This window comes from Myodes glareolus, chromosome 9 (genome assembly GCF_982192425.1).
Source record: "Myodes glareolus chromosome 9, mMyoGla1.1, whole genome shotgun sequence".
In the NCBI taxonomy this organism is placed as follows: Eukaryota; Metazoa; Chordata; class Mammalia; order Rodentia; family Cricetidae; genus Myodes; species Myodes glareolus.
The window spans coordinates 5,239,199-5,260,877 of NC_142034.1; the positions used below are offsets into that span (position 1 = coordinate 5,239,199).

General features: G+C 52.9%; 1 protein-coding gene and 1 long non-coding RNA gene across 2 annotated transcripts in view; one reads left to right on the forward strand and one right to left on the reverse strand.

Moving 5' to 3' along the window:
* The window catches only part of Septin9 (septin 9), a 161,024-nt gene extending 151,726 nt beyond the window's left edge, over window positions 1-9,298 (reverse strand). The window contains exon 1 of the mRNA XM_087909723.1: window positions 9,179-9,298. Within this exon, the coding sequence (XP_087765849.1) occupies window positions 9,179-9,197 (19 nt within the window). The 5' untranslated portion in view covers window positions 9,198-9,298. The remainder of the gene's footprint in view (window positions 1-9,178) is intronic.
* Window positions 9,299-10,592: 1,294 nt separating this feature from the next.
* Window positions 10,593-21,049, forward strand: LOC146893362 (uncharacterized). Its single transcript, XR_015003913.2, has 2 exons — window positions 10,593-10,813; window positions 19,708-21,049. It is a non-coding gene; the product is annotated as an uncharacterized LOC146893362 (long non-coding RNA).
* Window positions 21,050-21,679: the final 630 nt, after the last annotated feature.

The following is a 21,679-nucleotide window of genomic DNA, read 5'->3' on the forward strand; positions in this document are numbered from 1 at the left end:
GAGGAAAAGAACTTATAGAATGAATCTAAACACACTAAAAGGAAATTACAGGGTTGGAAAGATGGCTCAGAGGTTAAGAGCATTGCCTGCTCTTCTGGAGGTCCTGAGTTCAATTCCCAGCAACCACATGGTGACTCACAATCATCTGTAATGAGGTCTGGTGCCCTCTTCTGGCCAGCAGGCATACACACAGACAGAATATTGTATACATAATAAAAAATTAAATAAATATTAAAAAATAAAAGAAAATTACAAAAAATTAAAAAAGTAAAAGCCAAGTGTGGTGGTGTACACCTTTAATCCCAGCACTCAGGAGGCAGAAGCAGGTGGATCTCTGTGAGTTCAAGGCCATACTGGTCTACAGAGTGAATTCCAGGACAGTCCAGGCTACACAGAGAAACCCTATCTCGAAAAAAAAAAAGAAAAAAAAGAAAGAAAGAAAGAAAAGAAAAAGTGAGGGTAAGTGAGACTGGCTTCCACGCTGTGGTACAGCTTGTCCAGCAATGACTGTCTACCAAGGGAAGGCCCAAGAATCCAGTAGTTGTTCAGTCCGTAAGGCTGGATGTCTCCGCTGGTCTTCAGTATACACCAGAACCCCAGAGAAGCTCTATGGCCGGTGAAGGAATGGACTCGCCAGCAAGAGAGAGAGGAAGCAGGCAAAGGGCTCCCTCATGGCATATCCTTTATGCAGGCTGACAGCAGATGTGGCCCAGACTAAAGGCGGATCTTCCCACCTCAGAAGAGCTGGATAAAAAGTGGATATTTTCACCTCAAATGATTTAGTTAAGAAAAAAATTCCTCGCAGGAGTGCCCAGCTGCTTGGGTTTTACCTAATCTCAGATGTAGTCAAGCTGACAAGTAAGAAACAGCCACCACACCACCTGAGAAATAACACCCGAGGTGGACCTTTGCCCTAGAGGATGTCCGTGCATGGTTTTTATTCTCTCTTTCTCTCTCTCTCTCTCTTTCTCGCCTGTGCACACTTGCACACACACGCACATACACACACAGAGAATTAAACCTTTCATTGCAAAAGCCCTCCTGAAGATCTGGAACAGCACATGCTCACGAACGGTGCACACACCCCAGAGCCACAGCCAACTGACAAGGGACCGCCGGGAAATGAACACAGGAGAAAACCCTGGATATCGAGGAGATTTACCAGCAACCAGACACTGCCGGTCACACCATAGGAGAGCCATGTATGGCTACTCAAGTGTGGGAACACACTGGCTTAGTGCCCCCAAGTCACCAAAGTGTGAGTCGTAATAGCTGATTGGACTTGGACTCACCCGGGAGACACACCTCTCTGCCCTGCCTGTGTCTACGTCAGCGTCAGCGTTTAACAGAGGAACGAAGATCCACCCTGAATATGGATCGCACAGTTTCAAGGGCTGGAGTTCGACTCCATAAAAAAGGAGCAAGTGAGCTGAGAGCCAACATTCATCTCTCGCTGCCTCCTGGCTGTGGATGGAGTGTGACCAGGCACCCCAGTTCCTACCATCATGACCCTCCTGCTACGATGGGCTGGACCCTCAGGCTGTGAGCCAAAACCAACCCTGCCTTTCCTACATGGCTTTCATTGGGCATGTCATCGCAGCAACAGGAAGGCAGCCAACATGCGGTGTCACTTCACCTGGGGGTCACTGGATTACACGCATGGGTCCCCGCAGAGAGGAGGAGATAGAGGACTGCATGCAGAGAGGCCCTGGAAGGACCGACCAGGAGAACAGCAGGGAGACCAAGGCCAGAGGAACCAAATGTTAATGGCAGGAAAGGCCAGAAAGCCATTACCAACTGGCCAGAGGAAATGAAGTTTCCAGAAGAAATCACTGCAGAGTAACCAGCCAGCGGATGACAGCTTGCCAAGTGGCACAGCCGCCAACCCATCTCCATGCCTGGGTTCAGGAATAGATGACCCACAGGGACAAATGAGGTGACAGGGATGGAGAGGCCACACTGTACCCAACCTCGTGTGCCAGTCCTAGCAGGGAATCAAGACAGCAGAAGCTGTCCAGCAGCAGGCCAGCTCCGAGGTCACTTGGAGGTGACAGACAGTGCAGGGAACTCTCTGTCCATTATACCTCTTAATGAAATGCTGTACTGGGGACCCTCATCTGGCTTTGAGGACAGTCACAGGAATGGCCAATGTTTTATTGTCATCAGTGAATGGGCCTGTGACAGAGCAGAATATAGTCAGGCTGGAAGAGATAAACCAAGAGAGTAGGCGGAGTCAGGGAGACGCCGTGTAGTCTCCGCAGGAGACAGATGCGCTAGAACCTTGCCAGTAAACCATGAACCTCGTGGTAAAATGTAAAATAATAGAAATGGGTTAATTTAAGATGTAAGAGCTAGCTAGAAATACGCTTAAGCTATTGGCCAAACAGCATTGCAAATAATATAGTTTCTGTGTGATTATTTCCAGTCTGGGTGGCTGGGAACAAACAAACACCCTCCACCCGTGGGTCACCATTTAACTACCTGAAGAAATGGACGTACATGCAAAAAGTGCCAGGACAGAGAAGGGCACCCCAGAAGCAAACGGGCATAACAATTCACTCGGAGAAAACAAACTCCAGAGTGCGGAGGAGTGGCACGCACCTGTAATCCCAGCATTCAGCAGGTGGAGTCAAGAAGATCAGGAGTTCAAGGCTATATGAAAGCTGGGCTATAGGAGGCCCTGTCTCAAACAAGCAAAACAAAAAGTTAAACAGAAGGAAGAAGAAGAGCAAAAGAAGAAAGAAGGCGTTCAGGGACAGCTGCAGACGACAGAGCCTACCAGGGGACTCTCAACTGAAATCCCAGCATGCAGAAGGCCGAGGCAAGAGGATGAGTTCAGGGAAGCAAACAGCATTGAAGCCAGCCCCAATGACAGCTAGAAGCATGGGATGGGTGCTGGAAACACGGGTGTGGCTCAGCTCCACACCTTCCAAGGGTCACACATCACTATCGAGGGGGATCAGTGTGACAGACACGGGTGTCTATTCTGAAGAGCCGTTAGTGCTGGCCTTGCGCCACGCCGGGTGTCTGGATGCCTGTGGAAGGAGCCCAGTGACGGGAATACGCAACCGTGAAAGCATGAGCTACACCTTGGATAATTGAATGATACATTTCACACATGTGGGAACAAGCAGGGAGAGCCGAGTAAAAGTGCTACAACCCTTAGGGTTTTAAGTTTCCCATTCAATTTCCTGTTTGCCTTGTTCACAGAGAAGTCCACTGTGCAAGATCGCCCACGGGCAACAATAGCGAAATAAAGCAAACACATAAAAATAAACAGATAACATAGTCTGTCTCAGAAAGCATTTCCCGGGAAAAGCAAAATCAAATAAAGGTAATGTCGGGGTCCAGCAGTCAAGGCTGACCCACAGCCACCAGGAAGCTCTGCCATCCAGAGTGACTCACCCAACATAGCTGAGGTTTTGCCACACCTTGGAAAGCAGGGAGGCGGTATGGTGCCAGTGCCGGCAATAAGCCACCATCCCTTCCTCCCAGGCCCGCAGGGCGCCCTGCAGTGGCCACCTGATCCAGAACCCCTCAGCTATAGCTTTGCCTAGATCCCACTACAAATATGAGCCAAAGATATAAAATTATTGGTGAGTTTTACAAATGGCTCCCCCAGACCCCTCTGCGCCGACCGGCCAAGTCCCAAGCACACTGGAAGGTGACAAGCATTGGCTATAACCCACTTCCAACCAGCTTGGGTAACAGTAGCCTTATCCCCCTGCTGGGATCTGATCCTCTCACAAAGAGGGTTGAGAAAAGAGGCCCCAGGATACAGGGCCCACTGATCTCAGCACAAGGCCTGGGCAGCCTGCCAGCTCACCCGTGCCCAGCCCTTCCTGGTAACCACACTCACCTGGAACTCAGTTCAAACCTGGGCACAGTTGCCACTACCCCGAGTCGGCGGCTGCCCCAACAAGCCTGGCCTGGCAAGGACCCAGAGGGTGTCAACTGCTGTGCTGGCCCACCCTTTGCTGGAGATGTAGGGCTGGGGGGATTAGAGTGGGAACATGGACGGTCTCGGCATCAGTGGAGGCCTAGGAAGGAGGAGTGACAGGGAGACCACGGTGGCAGACTACAGCCGAATTTGGCACAGGGAAGGCTGGCACACCCGCTGGTCTTCTCCTCGAGATTCTCAAGTCAGGGTCAGGTGGGTTGCTGCGGCAAACCTCAGCACCAGAGAGCCCTTCTCCTCCCTTCTACCAGCATTCCAAATGATACTGAAGGTCAGGGTTTGACTGGTGTCTTGGGACCCTGCCAGGGAAGGTCTGGGTCCAAGGGCCACCCTGTGACCCGAAGCTGGGATTGGCTTTCCTTGCTCCTGTTTCCTGTCCTGAGGTCTCTGGGCTGCCAAGTCAGGCTTCAGCGAACCAGGTCAGATCAGTCCCTGAACAAAGCTTGGTTGTTGCAGATCTGCCAAGAGGCCACCGACGAGCAAGGCTCCTGGGGCCGCCACCCCCTCTGGTTGGAGTGACTTGGTGTCATCTTCACCAGGGTTGCAAGGGGACCTGGGCCCAGGGCAGGATTAGAGAGATAAGACCAAGAAACTGGGCTGAGAGCACAGTGCCCCTCAACCCTCTCCAGTGCTGTTGCTGAGAGCCACCAGGGAGCAGGCAGAATGGAGCCTGGGCTGAGCGTCACCCAGCAGACACTCTGGAATGAATGGCTCAGAACACACGGAACTTTGGGGAGTCAGGGGCCCCTCGCAGCTCAGCAGGGCTCTTCTGGCAAGGCTAACTAAAGTTCTTGGAGCCAGAGCGAAGCCATCCCATCAGAGGAGACCAGCCCACCTGCCAGGGCTGGCTTTGTTGCTGCCACAGACATTGGTCGCCCTGCAAGCCTGGCTGCCACATGACTCTCTGAGCCTGATACTACAGTGTCAACCAGCTTATACCCAACAAGGCAGACTTCTTTTAATTGGCACTCTGGGATCACATGACCTGTGGCAGTTCCTGTCAGGACACTGAGGTCTCTCTAGGAATCCCTCAGAACAACAGGGCTGTCTTTGCACAAGCCCCAGGGGGCTTCACCAGGCACTGGCTCTGATGCTTCCCCCATAAATCCCTCCAACAGTCAAGAGCTGGGCTGTTTCCAAGGTAACAGCCCCAACAAACAAGCCTAAGAAAGGGCAAGAGTCCCCTCTCTCCCTACCTAAGCATTCACACTCCTTGGGCTTGGGGTGTTTCTCTGGAGCCCCTGACAGCCCTAGAGATCCACTCAGCATGTGCCTTGGGGCCTGGCCCTGGGCTGGTCTGAGCTAGATCTTTCTTATCAAAAACATCTTTAGCAAATTGCAGAGCCCACACAACACTGCCCATGGACAAACATGCAGAACCGGCTGCCTCCAGGTTCCATGCACGTGGGGCCTCGGGCAGCTTGGGATGGACAGGACAACCTGAGGAGGGCAGCTGAGCGCTCAGGTGTGGGATGGGCCTTCCACGGCTCCCGACAGACACCCACCTGAGCCCCTCAGGTGCGTGGACAGCCAGCCCGCCTTCGAACTAAACCAGCCCAGCTGCTGCTAAGTGGCAACCCTTTGTCCTCTCTGCGGCCATCCTGGTTTAAGCAGGACCCGCAGGTTTTGGGTAGAAAGTGGGTTATCAAATACTCCATCCAGCACATTGTACTCTCCTCTCTGCAGAGTGGAGAGCCAGAGAGAGAAGGAAGCAGGGGCAGGCAGGGTAGATGGCCGACCGTGCCTGAACTTGCCTTCCCACCTCCCCAGTGGTCTGGGAAGGGCTGGCTCCTGGCTTGTGCTCAGTCAGCTCTCCTGGGACTAGCGACCTCAGGAGCTAGGCTAGTATGGGACACAGCCATAGACCAGCTGCTGGGGGAGGCTGCCCTCCAGCCCCAGGTCCCTTGGATGCAGCAGAACAAACAGCATGACCATGAGGAGACAAGGGGTGGCCCGAGCCAGCACCAAGATGCGGAGGAACCAGAAAGTCATCCATTCCCATGCTTGCCAACCAACAGCAAGTAGCTTACTCAGAAGGGACCTCAGAGGGGGCATCCTATGCCCTTCCAAAGCCCACTAGAGCGCTGGGCAGGGATGAAACCCTCATCCCTGTGGACTTCCTAGGACTGAATCCCTGCGCAGTATAGAGCTGGCAAAGCTAGCCACCTGCTTTGAGAGTCTCCCGAAAGCCACAGGAGTCCCAAGACAACGCCAAAGTGCACACAGAGATCCACTTGGCCAGTCTGGTGGCTCACAGCTAAGACCCCCAGCCTCTGCCACTGAAAACTTCCAAGCAAGCCAAGGGCACTGAAGGGGAATTCCAGGAGACTCACAGGTTGTGAGGAGCTAAGTTCAGGACCCCAGAGGACAAAAGGTGTGGCCTGCAGCTGGCTCCAGCGCAGAGGGGCCTCCAGACCGTGTGAGTCAAAAGGAGCCTTAGGTCCCCCTGCACAGGGTAACACACGGCCTCCCGGTCCCTCCTAATGGCCTAGGGAAATCATGCTTGGATAACAGTTGGAGAGTTAGAACAGGTACTTCTGAACCTGTTCCTGTAGAAAATCATGGTCACAACCAAGCTTTGTCCCTGTTTAACAATGGGACTTGTGAGATAAAGTATTCCGGTCCCTGCAGCACCAGGGACTTAATCCCAAGAGCTTCACAGTTTCAAGTTCCCACCTTAACCATTGGGCCACACTGCTACAGCTCGCCACCAAAACAGAAGGGAAGATGGATGTGTTCATGAAGAGCTGGGACCGCCAGAGGGTCCCCTAAATGGCCCTGGTGTCCTGCACAGTCCCCACCTGGGAAAATCCTTTTTTATTCTCCACTGCATCAGACCCCTTATTCCTAAAGGTCACTCCAAAAGCCTCACGCCTTCCTCCCAGGTGCCCTGGGCTGCTTCAGAGGAGACAGGGTTAGCAGTGAGCTGCTATCTTACCCGGATCTTGCCTTCCCAGTGACAAGGCAAGCTCCTGCAAGCTAAGAGCGTGTCCTGCTACTGCTTCTGTGCCCTCTAGCCTGACTACGGGCGCCCACCACATAAAGCATATTTGGTGGCTGTAGGTAAAGCCATGGGGTCACTCCAGACAGGCTTCTCATCTCCCCTCTCGAGCGGCCCAGGAATGCTCACGGCTGCTCCCTGACCACAGTGTGGTAGCCAGTTCATGTGTTTCATAAACAGGCCTAGAAGTGATAATCCCACTCCGTCTATGGGAAAGACACAAACTTTACTGGTTGCCCTTGGATTTTCAGGTGCTGGGGAGATTTTTAACATTCTTTGCTACTTTGCTTGAGTTTCTGGTGGCGATGGCTCTTAAGAGTCAATCTGACTTTGGCAAGAGACCCTACTCAGAACAGGGCTGGCTCCGGGAGACCTGGAGGACACCGGTGTGGGCTGAACTCCTACCACCCAACTGCAGCAGAGTGACCCAAGCACCCCTTGGCACCCTGCCAGGCAGGGAACAAACTGGATATGGTCCAGACCCTCCCTCTGCCCATCCTCCAGGGGCCCTACCCCTTTAGGTAAACAGAAGGAAACAGAGCTTGCTTTTCTAGGGGCTGGAAGCTGGACTTCCACACGCCTATCACAAAAAGCTTCATATTTTTGCAAAAATGTACCTGGTCAAGGTTGGGTAGGCATAGGAGAGATGCCGGGGCAAGTACTGGTCTTCACCCCATCCCCGGAAACTCCAGGCTTTAGACACCCCATCCAGACTTGGGGGTGGCTTTCTGGGGTTTGTACAGTAAGTCAGGCACCTGTGAGCTGGGAGGACCTAGGTAGCTCAGTGTCCAGACCCACCAGTCGGGAAGTGTGAGGAGACACCAACCAAAGTACAGGCATCGGCCATCCCCAAACCAGCCAGAGAGCCCGGGAAAGGGCCCCAATGCCCACAACCATTCCAAGCATCTGGAGCATGTTGGGGAGGGAGAGGGGCCCAGTGCCAAACCTGAACACACACCACCTGGAAGCCCCCACCTCCCCCACCATCCCATCAACAAGTTCTCCTGAAAGAAGCCAGCGACTGGGGGCCAAGCAGCAAGTTAACAGCTAAGAACCACCGGGGAGCTACTGGCCCAGAAGGCTTTTTTTTTTTTTTTTTTTTTTTTTTTTTAGGGCAAGTTAAATGACCCTCTTTAAGATGAAGTCAAAGACATTTTGGTTCTTAAATATGGAAAGCAGGAGGAAACAGAGCATGACCTCAAGGCAGGGGGATGGCTCAAATAACCTCTTCAACTCTAAGTCAGTCTCCTGATTCACAGCTCTTATCTTAAATGAACTCACAGGTTCTTGGCAGAGCGCTTCCTGTCCAAATAGATTAGGAGAGGAACGTGAAGAGAAGGTTTGTGAGGCTAGAGGAAGCGGACAAAGGATTCAGCCTGGGTCACAAGGAAGAGTGGAGATCAGGGTTGCCTTAACCCGCTTTCACGGCCTCAGCTGGGCTGTCTGTGGAATGGAAGCGCGAAGCAAGAGAGTGGAGAGAGCCCTGCAACACCCCCCCCCCGGGACACACCACACACACACACACACACACACACACACACACACACACACACCACTACCTGTTACAGTGAAGTTAGCCATGCTAAAACACTCAAGACGTCCTGAGACCAAATAACTGGCCCAACCCTTCTGGGTGGCCCCGTTTGGAGACCTTCCAGTGCCCCACTGGGCAAATGACAATATGAGTTACCGCCAGAAAGAGATGCAGGGGCCTGGTCCAGACCCCTCCATCCAGCACCACCCCACCATCACACCCGGACCGCAGCCAGGTGCCTCAAGCGCCACCAAACATTCCACTGACAGGGCGAGGGGGACGCCCCCAGAGCAGCCCCTCACACTCTAGAGTGAGCCAGGTCTGCGAGGGACAGCGAGGGACAGCGAAAGGGCAAAATCAGAAGAAACTCCAGCGGCGCAGAGGGCAAGAGACTTGCACAGCGGCCTCCTCCAGGCCCTGGCGGCCCCAGGGGTCTGAACATAGGGGAAAGCCAAGTGCGTGGAGAACAGAGTTCACGCGTGGAGCGCCCCCACAATCACCATCTGTGGGAGGGGGCAATCCAGCCCGGGACTATAGACTATCCAGGGAGTACAACGTCCCGCGAGGTCTGAGCCACAGGACCGACTTGGTTCCTGGGTGGCCTCGTCCACTCCGACCACCAGCGCTCAGGTGACACGCGCAGGTCCCCGACGCTGACCCTCCCCACGCCGGGCGCGGCGCCCACCTGAATAAGACTTCTTCATGGTGCCGCCGTGGCCGCCGCTCCCAGGAAAGTGTGACGGCGGGGCCGCGGGGCGCGGGCTCCCAGGTGGCTAATTCGCGGCCGCCGCCGGAGGGCGGGAGGAAGGCGGGAGCACGGCCGCCCCGCCCCGTCGAGGTGCGCGCCCGCCCCGCCCCGCGCCCCCACGCAGGTGCGTCCCGCGCCACCCGCCACACCACCCCCATGAAAGTTAGTCACTACAACTTTCCCCGGGCCAGGCGGGAGCCGGAGGAGGAGGCACCCGGCGGCCACCACAGGACAGTCGCGGGGTGCGTGGGGGGGGTGTCGTGTTGGGGACGGGACGCTGGCTTAAATGAGTCGGGCTGATCACCACCCACGGGTACCGCACCGGCCGCACTGGCTGCCCCATGGGCCTGGACCTTCGTGTCCTCTTCCAGGGCTTTGGATCTGGTCATCATTTCTGCGGCATCTGACATTGAAGAAGCATCCACTCGCTGCTTGTGCCTGGCTCCGTGTCTCTCTGTAGCAGGCCCAGGGGCCCCGAGTCTCTACAACAGGAGAATCTGGAACTCCGGAGCTACACGCAGAGTTCTTACTTTTAAATTCTTAAAAATGCACGCATGTAATCTCAACACGTTGAAGGCTGAGGCAGGAGGATCACTACAAGTGTAATAGCAGCCTGGTTGTACAGTGAGTGCTAGGACAGACAGAACTATGGACCAAGATCCTGTCTTTAAAAGAGCAAGCAAACAAACAAACAAACAAAAGGGGGCAGGTGGTGGTGGCTCAAGTCCAGCATTCTGGGAGGCAGAGGCAGGGGGATCTCCGAATTTGAGGCCAGCTTGGTCTACAGAGTGAGTTCCAGGACAGTCCTGTCTTGAAAAACCAAAAGGAAGAAGTGGGGGGGGGTGCACGCTGAGCGATATCTCAGTGGTTAGGAGCACTTGCTACTTAACCATAGGACCCTTCCAGCACCCACTCGGTGCCTTCCCAGCACCCACTCGGTGGGCTCACAATTTCCTGTAACTCCAACTACAGGGGATCCAACACCTTCTGGTCTTCACTATCACCAGCACACATGTGTGAATATACTCACACAGACGCACACATGGCTCACGCAAGATGACTCAAAGATTAAATTCACTTGCTCGTAGGTTCAATCTCAGGGACCCACAAAGTGGACCTCAAAAGTTGGCTTTACCACAAATTGTCCTCTGACCTTCACATCACCTTTGAACTACGACATACACCCCTCCCCCAACGCACATACTGCCTCACGCAGGTAAGTAAACAAGATGTGAACTGATCAAATATAAGTAAATAAAACAGAAAGTAAAAGAAAAAGTCTTTCCATAATAAAACGTTCTTTGTTTTGGTTTTGCGTATGTGTGCGCGTGCGTACACGCGCTTGCGCAGACGCAGAGGAGAAAGTGATTAATTCTGTCCGGAGGGTGTTGAAAGTGGTCTATTGAGGTTATGCCAAAGCAAGGCAAACAAGGCTTCGGAGAAGGTGAATGTGCCAGGGTAACTACGGTGAAGGGAGGTGCAGGTTCCGGGCAGTGCGCAGGGCGTGGTGAAGCCTGGGGCGCCACTGCCTCACCGACTCACCGCGCTGGGAAGGAAGAGCAGGCGATCCAGGTAGGGGCAGAGCTGCTCTGGCGCACCGTTCTGAAAAGCCCACAGAAGAGTTACACCACCCCAAAATCCCCTTTCCCTTTTTCCTTTGCAGGGAATTGCCGCTTCCCGCCTGAGTGTGGGAAACTTCTCAGCGGAAAACCCGAGGGTGCGCTCAGTTCTAACTACTAATCTTCCCCCATCACCACACACACACACACACACACACACACACAGAGAGAGAGAGAGAGAGAGAGAGAGAGAGAGAGAGAGAGAGAGAGAGAGAGAGAGAGAGCTCATTCCAGCTACATCACAGGCAGCTCTGGTGCGCCTCCTCTCATCTGAGAACCTGAGTCTCTGGAAGCCTAGGACACCTGCACAAACCTACCAGGTTCTGCGGATGCTGCATTGGAAAAGATTGAAGGGATAGATGGGAGAGGGACGAGGTTTCTACGCGAGGGACATCTGAGGAGGGTGAAGACTAATTAAGCACCACATTTTGAATTTTTGTTTGTTTTGTTTTGTTTTGTTTTTCCAGACAAGGTTTCTCTGTGTAGCCCTGGCTGTCCTGGAACTCACTCTGGAGACCAGGCTGGCCTTGAACTCACAGAGATCCATCTGCCTCTGCCTCCTGGGTGCTGGAATTAAGGGTATGCGCCACCACAGCCCGGCTTTCATTTTGGATCTTTTAAATGGTTATTTTTTTTAAAATGTGGGACAGATTCACTGCCTCTGTGAGTATACCTGACGTCACACGGTGACGGCTACATGCCGCTACAATTCACTAAACAGGCTTTTGAAAGGTCTTTTCAATGTTCTGTTCCTCTGCCTGCTGAGTGGTTTGTGACCCCTCACCTGCTTTCTTCAGGAGCCAGGTCTTGCTGTGTGATAAACGAGGATTATGACATTCCTGACATAGTGCCATGCTGAGCTGAGGGAGGGAGGGAAGAAGGAAGGAAGGAAGGAAGGAAGGAAGGAAGGAAGGAAGGAAGGAAGGAAGGAAGGAAGGAAAGAAGGAAAATTGGCTCTGTGGCTCTAAATAAAACAGGAAGCACATAGCACTGGCTTCAAGATCAGTAGGAAGAATCTGGGCCTGAAGGAAGTTGGAACTAGCCAGAAAGAAACACTCTTGGGCACTGGAGGTCACTTCCTCATGTGGTAGCAGAAAACTTAGCTGAACCATTGCCTGAAGTGTATTAATAAACCTGTATATTAATGCACTTCCCATGAGCCTTGGGTCTTGGTGCCCTCTGGATGGGTGACTCAGAAGACTACCTCTTGGGGCTGGAGAGATGGCTCAGCGGTTAAGAGCATTGCCTGCTCTTCCAAAGGTCCTGAGTTCAATTCCCAGCAACCACATGGTGGCTCACAACCATCTGTAATGAGGTCTGGTGCCCTCTTCTGGCCTTCAGGCACACACAGAATATTGTATACATAATAAATAAATAAATAAATAAATAAATAAATATTTTTTTTTAAAAAAAGACTACCTCTTGCTGGTGGCTCATGCTCTGTGTGAGGGTCCCAGACATCACAGTCACCTTAAGAGTTTATGCTAAGCTGCGGAGTTTTCCAGGCAGAAAGAAAGAAAGAAGAAAATTGTCTCTGTGGCTCTAAATAAGACAGGAAGCACATAGCACTGGCTTTGAGATCAGAAGGTGCCAGCACTCTTCCAGCCTAGGGTGTCTGATGCCATCCTCCAGGCTCTGAATGCGCCTGCAGTCATGTGGTGCACACACACACAAACACACATGCATGTGCACGCACGCACACAAACACACATATGCATGTGCTCACACACAGATGAGTGCACACACACTCACGTACTCATGTGCGCATGTGCACGCGCACACAAATAAATGTAACACAAAAAAACAAGCTGTGTGGTGGTGCAGGCTTGTTATCCCAGCACTCTGGAGTTGGAGACATGAAGATCAGTAATTGGAGGCCACATGAGATTTTATCTAAAATAAATAAATGATAAATAAACAAACTCAGAGAAAACTTCTTGCCTCATGAACCCTTCGGACAGTCATAGGATTTCTGAGGCACTGCACAAAGCACCTTGTGTGTCTTGGGAAGTCCCCAGTGGTCTCCTGAAGGCCAAGATGAAACAGGGTTTCTCTCAGAAAGTTTAATGATGTTCAGGGGTTGGGGACGCTGTTAAAGCAAGGAGTGGGAGGGACATCAGGCATCAGGAAGGCACAGTGACATTCTTCTAGATGGTTCTGGCAGAACAGACACATTCGTCAAAACTCATAGGATATAAAACATGAAGATGGAGCCCGGAGTAGACCCTGAGGCCTGCCTGTCATCCAGAGCAGCCAGCCTGCATCACCACGGCGAGCAGGCAGTGTGTGTGAAAACATAAATACCAGGGAACACTGGGATTTCTCTGTATGCTCTGGGCGACTCTTCTGGAAACCTGAAACGCTTCTAAATGCAAGTTTTATTAGTTTTTTAAAAAACCGTTTTGTGGGTGGGTTGTTTGCCTGGTGGGGTGGGTTTTCAGCACACCTATTGGGAACGCCCTCCCTTTGAAAGGAATTGGGTGCATGCCCTACATGGGCTGGAGCCAGAAGGCAGTGAAAGGGCCTTTCACCCCCAGGAACATGAATGCTGGCTGCTCAGGGACTGACGGTTGCTACCTCAGGGGAAGAGGGAGGAGTGACTCAGAACTGGAGCCAAAGCTGAGGATCCCTCCATGACAGGCCTAGAGGAGACTCTCCCACTCTGGGGCCACTCTGGCCTGGACTCCTTTTGCCCTTCATGACGGGAATAAGGTTTTCATGAGAGCATAATTCCAACTGGACTAGAGGACCCTACATGCTTTGCAGTCACCTTGAAACATCTCCCACCATAGGGCCAAGGTCCCTTCCCTTGGATTCTGTGTGGCCTTCAGTGTCAGCTTGAACCCATCTCCCAGACTAAGTTAAAGCAGAGCATGAGCCACCAGCAAGAGGTGGCCTCCTGAGACTTCCATCCAAGGCCCGAGGCTCATGGGAAGTGTAGTAAGGCAGAGACAGAGTTTAAAGCCACAGGCATGCAACCCTCAGGGTCAGGAGCCAGGGCCCAGGACTGCTTCTTCAGATTCAGCCAGGAGCTTGCCAAGGCTGGGCTCAACAGGAGACGATGGATCTGCCACCAAGTTTACAGACCCAAGAGCTGCTGGTTTTAGTCAGTTAGAGCCAAGACCTTACTGAGTGGGACATCCCAGTCTAGCAATTTAGGCCTTCAGTGACAGCAAGGAAGGAAGTCGACCACCAATGAGGGATGGACAATCTCTTAGTGCCTGATTAGCTTGGGGTATTTTGTGTGACTAGAATACCTGAAACTGGGTTCTTTATAAGGAAAAAAAAATTGGGGTGGCGGGAGGATAGCAAGCCTGGTGGCTGGAAAAATCTAAACAGCAGGACACCAGGGTTTGTCATGTGTTCCCTATCTGGTTTTCCTAGGGGGTCACCCTAGGCTGTGAGGAGTGGGAGACAGGGACCACACCTAGCCTTCTCAGCAGCCACTTGCCTTGGGAAAGGCCCAAGTCTGTAGCTCTGGTCAGAGGTCCTGGCCTTGTTGAAGTTTTCCCAGTCGGTCCACTTGGGGTGGGGGGGGGGAGGGGGGAAGCGTTGTTAGCAGAGCCTCAGCCGCTCTCCCCATGCTGTCTGTCATCTAAGTCCTACAGCCTCCATCCTCTCTGTACTCCTCTGAGAACATCCTCCTGATGGGAGTTCTGCTGAGCGGCTTCCCCGGAGGATGGTCCCCTGTAGTCGGAGCTAACCCACCTGAGCAGCTTCCCTGGGGGATGGCCCCCTGTAGTCGGAGCTAACCCACCTGAGTGGCTTCCCTGGGGGATGGTCCCCTGTAGTCGGAGCTAACCCACCTGAGCGGCTTCCCTGGGGGATGGTCCCCTGTAGTCGGAGTTAACCCACCTGAGTGGCCTCCCTGGGGGGATGGTCCCCTGTAGTCGGAGCTAACCCACCTGAGCGGCTTCCCCGGGGGATGGTCCCCTGTAGTGGAGCTAACCCACCTGAGCGGCTTCCCCAGAGGATGGTCCCCTGTAGTCGGAGCTAACCCACCTGAGCGGCTTCCCTGGGGGGATGGTCCCCTGTAGTCGGAGCTAACCCACCTGAGTGGCTTCCCTGGGGGATGGTCCCCTGTAGTCGGAGCTAATCCATCTGAGCGGCTTCCCTGGGGGATGGTCCCCTGTAGTCGGAGCTAACCCACCTGAGTGGCTTCCCTGGGGGGATGGTCCCCTGTAGTCGGAGCTAACCCACCTGAACGGCTTCCCCGGAGGATGGTCCCTTGTAGTCGGAGCTAACCCACCTGAGCGGCTTCCCTGGGGGATGGTCCCCTGTAGTCGGAGCTAACCCACCTGAGCGGCTTCCCTGGGGGGATGGTCCCCTGTAGTCGGAGCTAACCCACCTGAGCGGCTTCCCTGGGGGGATGGCCCCTTGTAGTCGGAGCTAACCCACCTGAGCGGCTTCCCTGGGGGATGGTCCCCTGTAGTCGGAGCTAACCCACCTGAGCGGCTTCCCTGGGGGGATGGCCCCTTGTAGTCGGAGCTAACCCACCTGAGCGGCTTCCTTCGGGGATGGTCCCCTGTAGTCGGAGCTAACCCACCTGAGTGGCTTCCCTGGGGGGATGGCCCCTTGTAGTCAGAGCTAACCCACCTGAGCGGCTTCCCCGGAGGATGGTCCCCTGTAGTCGGAGCTAACCCACCTGAGCAGCTTCCCTGGGGGGATGGTCCCCTGTAGTCGGAGCTAACCCACCTGAGTGGCTTCCCTGGGGGGATGGTCCCCTGTAGTCGGAGCTAACCCACCTGAGTGGCTTCCCTGGGGGGATGGTCCCCTCTAGTCGGAGCTAACCCACCTGAGCGGCTTCCCTGGGGGGATGGTCCCCTGTAGTCGGAGCTAACCCACCTGAGTGGCCTCCCTGGGGGGATGGTCCCCTGTAGTCGGAGCTAACCCACCTGAGTGGCTTCCCTGGGGGATGGTCCCCTGTAGTCGGAGCTAACCCACCTGAGTGGCCTCCCTGGGGGGATGGTCCCCTGTAGTCAGAGCTAACCCACCTGAGCGGCTTCCCTGGGGGATGGTCCCCTGTAGTCGGTCCTAAGTGCTGCCGCTCTGACCTGCTTGACTCAGCGTCTTTGTTGCTGACTCTGCTCTGACTCTGGCTGCTGCAGGGTCTGATGATTGAGGCCTTGTTGAAGTGTGAAATTTACAGTAACCCTGTGCACAGACACTCCAGGAGGTTCCGTGGGTGTGTCTCCCAACACCACCTTCCTGGAAGACACTTGGAAAAAAAAACAGCAAGAGCTTTAAGACGCTCGTGTGTTTTTGTCTCAGTAGTTAATTTTTTTCCAGTTGCTGATCTGAAATTGATTTCTTGAATATTGCCCCATGGGTCTCTGCTTTGGTAAGAAGGGTGGACAGTGATCAGTTGTATAAGACCAGATGAGTAGTAGGGGGTTGGGGGTGGGGAGGTTAAGAACATGCAGCAGGGCGTGCACAGTCAGAACTTGAGGCCCCAGCATGCTCACCAGAACAGAGCCTTCCCGTGAGCAGGGGTGAGACAGAGACAGGAGCACCAGCTGTCAGAGCAGCTGGTGCAAAGGGCTTGAGGATGCTCTTTTTTCTTTTTCTTTTCTTTTTTTTTTTTAGGTTTTATGAGACAGGGTTTCTCTGTGTAGCCCTGACTGTCCTGAACTCAATCTGTAGACCAGGCTCGCTTTGAACTCACAGAGATTTGCCTACCCCTGCCTCCTCCTCCTGAGTGCTGGGATTAAAGGTGTGTGCCACCATGCCCGGTTTTGTTTTGTGTGTGTGTGTGTGTGTGTGTGTGCATGTGTGTGTATAGTGTGTGTGTGTATATAGTGTGTGTTCATGTGTGTGTATAGTGTGTGTTTGTGTGTGTATAGTGTGCGTGTGTATATATAGTGTGTGTGCATATGTGTGTGTGTGTAGTGTGTGTGTGTGTGTGTGTGTGTGTGTGTGTATAGTGTGTGTGTGTGTGTTTGTGTTCACCATGACCACCCAGCAATATGTGGGCTCTGAGCATGTGTACTCCAGTCCTCATGCTTGACTGGCCAGTACTTCATTCACAAAGCCCTCCCCCCAACCCCCCACACCTCTAACTTGGCACTATATGAATGTCTTCTATGGCTCCAATGTCTTTTTTGTTACTTTGGTTTTGCTGAGACAGTCTTGCTATAGCCTAAGAGAGCCTTCACCTCCTCACCTTCCTGCTGGGATTACTTGTTGGCACCGCCAGACCTGGCTCTTGACTCCAGAATCCTTTTATCACAGGGTGCCTGGAAGGTTCTGTGGAACCTACTTCAGGAGGCTGTAGAGAAAGGTGGGGGCCCCCACTCTGGCTTTCTCTGTGCTGTGCTGAGTATCTGCTGCAGGCCAGATCTGCTCTTGAGAAACTTGCAACAGCCTGGACCTGTGTGGCCTCCATTCTGAGTCTAAGAGTCAAGAAAAAGTGACTCCACCTTGTCATTTTCACGAGTCTTCCCCAGGAAGTTGTCATGTGGAAAGACTCCTGCCTCTGTCCCTGGGTTCCAACTGGAGCAGTGTCCCCCTGCCCATAAATAACACTCAGCCCACTTAGAATTGACCCTCAAAATGTGCTGCCCCCCAGCCCTCCCTCTGCTGTCCCCAGCCCTTCCTCTGCTGCCCCCAGCCCTCCCTCTACTGCCCCCAGCCCTTCCTCTGCTGCCTCAGCCCTCCCTCTACTGCCCCCAGCCCTCCCTCTACTGCCCCCAGCCCTCCCTCTACTGCCCCCAGCCCTCCCTCTACTGCCCCCAGCCCTCCCTCTGCTGTCCCCAGCTCTCCCTCTACTGCCCCCCAGCCCTTCCTCTGCTATCCCCAGCCCTCCCTCTACTGCCCCCAGCCCTTCCTCTGCTGTCCCCAGCCCTCCCTCTACTGCCCCTAGCCCTCCCTCCTGACCTCTCTGTGCTGCCCCCAGCCCTCCCTCCTGACCTCTCTGTGCCTGACCTGTTGGTGTCTGGTCCTTCACAGCCTTTCTCAACTCTACCTCTGACTTGAAGATGACCTTTGAACCCGGCATCTTCTTCCATCCTTCCTTAGCCATTCTGTGACATGGTGTGATGTTAATGTGTGAACTGAGAGTTAATATTAGTAATTAAGATTACAATAAACAAGTTTGTGATTGCCAACGGCCACTAGTCAAGGGGAATTGGGACTATTTGGTAAATTGGAGCCAATGAAACTGACCTTGTGAATCTGTCTATCTATCTATCTATCTATCTATCTATCTATCTATCTATCTATCTATCAATCTATCTGGTTTTTTGAGAGAGGGTTTCTCCATGTAATATCCCTGGCTGTCCTGGAACTCACAGAGATCCTCCTGCCTCTGCCTCCCAAGTGCTGGATTAAAGGCGTGCACCACCACGTCCCGGCGTGAATTTATTCTTGTAGTAAATTACAGTATGTGAAAAGACACAAGATATCTATGTTTCTGACTTCCCTGCTTGCATGCAGTTCCCTCCCTGGGAGACCAGGCAAGGGTGGTCATTGGCTGACACCTTCAAAGCTGCAGATGGAGCCGCCTCTGACCCATGGCCCAGTCACCTCTTGTCCTGGTCACTTCCTGCTGCCTTTGCCTCCCAGGAGGGAGATAAAGAGTGAGATGTCACTGCAGGGCATGAGAAAGGAGAAGGTCTGTCTGCCTTTCATGCTGACACTTCCCCAGTACCTCCCTGGAGGGAAGCTGGGACCTGAGAAAAACCCCTGGGAACCCCCAGCTGTGCTGCGCCTTTCTGGCTTACTTTTTTTTTTTTTTTTTTTGAGACAAGTTCTCACTCTGTACTCCAGTTTGGTCTGGAGTTCACTCATGGCGATCCTCTTGCCTCAGCCTCTTGAATGCTAGGATTACAGGAATAAGTCATCACACTTAGCTTCTAATGGCTTTGTACGTGTATGTGTGTTTTGTGTGTGTGGAGGTCAGAGGTCAACATCAATCTCTAACTTGTTACCTTTTTTTTGTTACACTGAATTGTGTGTGTGTGTGTGTGTGTGTGTGCATGGACACACATCCTGGCACCAGTATGAAACAGAGAGTCAGTTTTCTCCTTCTGCCACGTGGGTCCCAGGGAGTGAACTCAGGTGGTCGGGCCTGGCCGAAGGCTCCCTTGCCCACTAAACCCTGCCAACAGCCCTCCACCTCCTTAAGGCTGTCTCTCCCACTCGGTGAGTAAACTGGCAAGTGGGTGCCAGGTGTGCTTCTGTTACTGCTTCTCCGGTGCTAGGATGATGGGCAGACATCACCACACCCAGCAAGTACTTTACTTGCTGAGCTACCCTACCCCATCCTACCCCATCCTACCCCATCTCCCCACCCCATGCTACCCCATCTCCCCACCCCATGCTACCCCATCTCCCCTACCCTATCTCCCTACTCCATCCTACCCCATCTCCCCTACCTCATCCCTGCTTTGTTTTTGTTTTTGTTTTGTTTTTGTTTTTCAAGACAGTTTCTCTGTGTAGCTCTGGCTGTCCTGGAACTGACTATGTAGACCAGTCTGGCCTCGAACGTAGAGATCTGACTGCCTCCGCCTCCTGAGTGCTGCCCAGCCTTTTCCCCGTTTTTTTAAACTTTATTTTGAATGCATTGGTGTGAAGGTGTCAGATTCCCTGGAACTATAGTTACAGTTGTAAGCTGCCATGTGGGTGCTGGGAATTGAACCAAGGTCCTCTGGAAGAGCAGCCAGTGCTCTTAACCACTGAGCCGTCTCACCAGTCCCTTTCTCCCATTCCTAAGATCCATTGTTTCTGGGGTTGTTTTCCAGGAGCTGCATCACCCCAAGACCCACCCACCTCAGCATGAGTGACAGCTCAAGAAAGCATCCCAAGAGTTCCCATCCCTGACAGTCTTCCCCTTCCTCTATATTCCAGCATCCTCGAGATAACACCCATCTGGGCAGGATGCCCTGCAGATGGGCAGAGCGGGGACAGAAGTCTGACGACCCTCCCTCTCTGCTGGAAGGGAATGTTCTGGAGTCCACCCTATGAAGGTCTGGAATGATGACAACTATGATCCAAGATGGTGACGGTCATGTGACATCAAGAGACCAGCTCTCCACCACAGACTTCATCTCAGTTCTCTAGGTCACTCGTGAACAACCTCTACCTGAAGATGTTAGATATCCTTTCTTCAAACACCCCATCCCATTAGCTCAGCCTCCCTCGGAGCTTCTCTTGCCCCAGGCCTGACTCTTGAGCAGCCAGAAGGAGGGAGAGGTAGTGTCTCCCAGACAGCGTCATAAAACAAAAACTTGTCATGACTCAAGCATGGTGACACACGTCTTTAACCCCAGCACTCAGGAGGCAGTAAGTGAGCCGATCTTAATGAGTTCAAGGCCCGCCTGGTCTCCATAGTAAGTTTCAGGACAGCCATGGCTACATAGTGAGACCGCGTCTCAGAAAACAGAACACTTTATTCGGGTTAACCAAAAGCTTCTCTCGGTCGAGACGTGGAACATTCCCTGGGTAGAGCCCCAGGTCTGATGAGCCTTTGATTAAATCACAGTTTTGCCTCAAATCAACTTTTGACACGATCCCTCACCATCCTGGGATAGCCAGACTGACCTCACAGCTGTGGTGCCCGGGACAGCACATTTTTATATTTTATTTTTATTATATTTGGTGGCTCTCTTCCTGGCCGCCATCCCAGGCCCCTCCAGCCTCTCTCAGTGCACAGACAGACAACAAAGAGTTAATGAGGAATGGAAAAGCAGCTTGTGGGAGCCAGCCTGCTGGAAACCCAGCCCCACTGAGGCCTCTCCACTGGGGCTGAGCCTGACAGACAGAGGAGCCAGGTGCCTCCTCTTATCACAAGAGCCATCACCTGGGAGAGTGAGAAAATCCTAATTTGTTTTCATTAAAACATAGATAAATAAAGGGCCTGCCAAGCAGCCAGGAGGAAGGCTGGGAAACAGGCTCGCTGCCCTGGGGCCACAGCTGCAGGTGGCTGAAGGTCACTGCACTGGTGACAAGGGTCTGCTGAACCCTCGGGGGAAGCTCTGGCTCTCTGGCCCACTCTGGGCCACCCTCAGCAACTATGCCAGCATCCCTGGAGGAGCATTGAGACCAGTACAGGATGCCCAAGTAAAGCACACTTTCTGGCAAGTGACACTTGATTGTGTAAATATGTGCGCTTACATACATGCATCCGTACGTGTAAATGTGTGTGTATATACATACATGCATCCATACATGTAAATGAATTCAAACTTTACTGAGCAGGGTGTGTTTTTATTTGATAACCCTGGAAACCCCATGCAGTCACCACCCCGAGACCTGGGTAACCAGTTCTAGAAAGGGACCTTGGCATCAACTCCTTAGCCATCATCCCCAGCACCATGCTAAGGACCAGGCCTTTGAGTGACAGTTCTGGCCTACCCAAGCCAAATGAGGTAAAGAGGACAGGGAAGATGGGGGTTGCTTTGCTTTTGTAAAACTGAAAATGTTCTGATGATGGGTCTTTGAGCGCTCTCTCGCTCTCTCTCTCTCTCTCTCTCTCTCTCTCTCTCTGTGTGTGTGTGTGTGTGTGTGTGTGTGTGTGGGCATCCATGCACACTCGCGTGCTTATATATGTGTGTGAAACTGTCCTTAAAAAATAAAAGACAGCTGGGCAGTGGTGGTGCACACCTTTAATCCCGGCACTCAGGGAGGCAGACCTCTATGAGTTCAAAGCCAGCCTGGTCTACATTGTGAGTTTCAGGACAGTCAGAACAACACAGAGAATCCCTGTCGTGGAAAAATAAAAATCAAAAAACAAACAGACAAAAAAACCCAAACAAACCAAAAACTCACATAAGACAGTGATAGCCGGGTGTAGCAGTATACAACTTTATCTCCACACTCC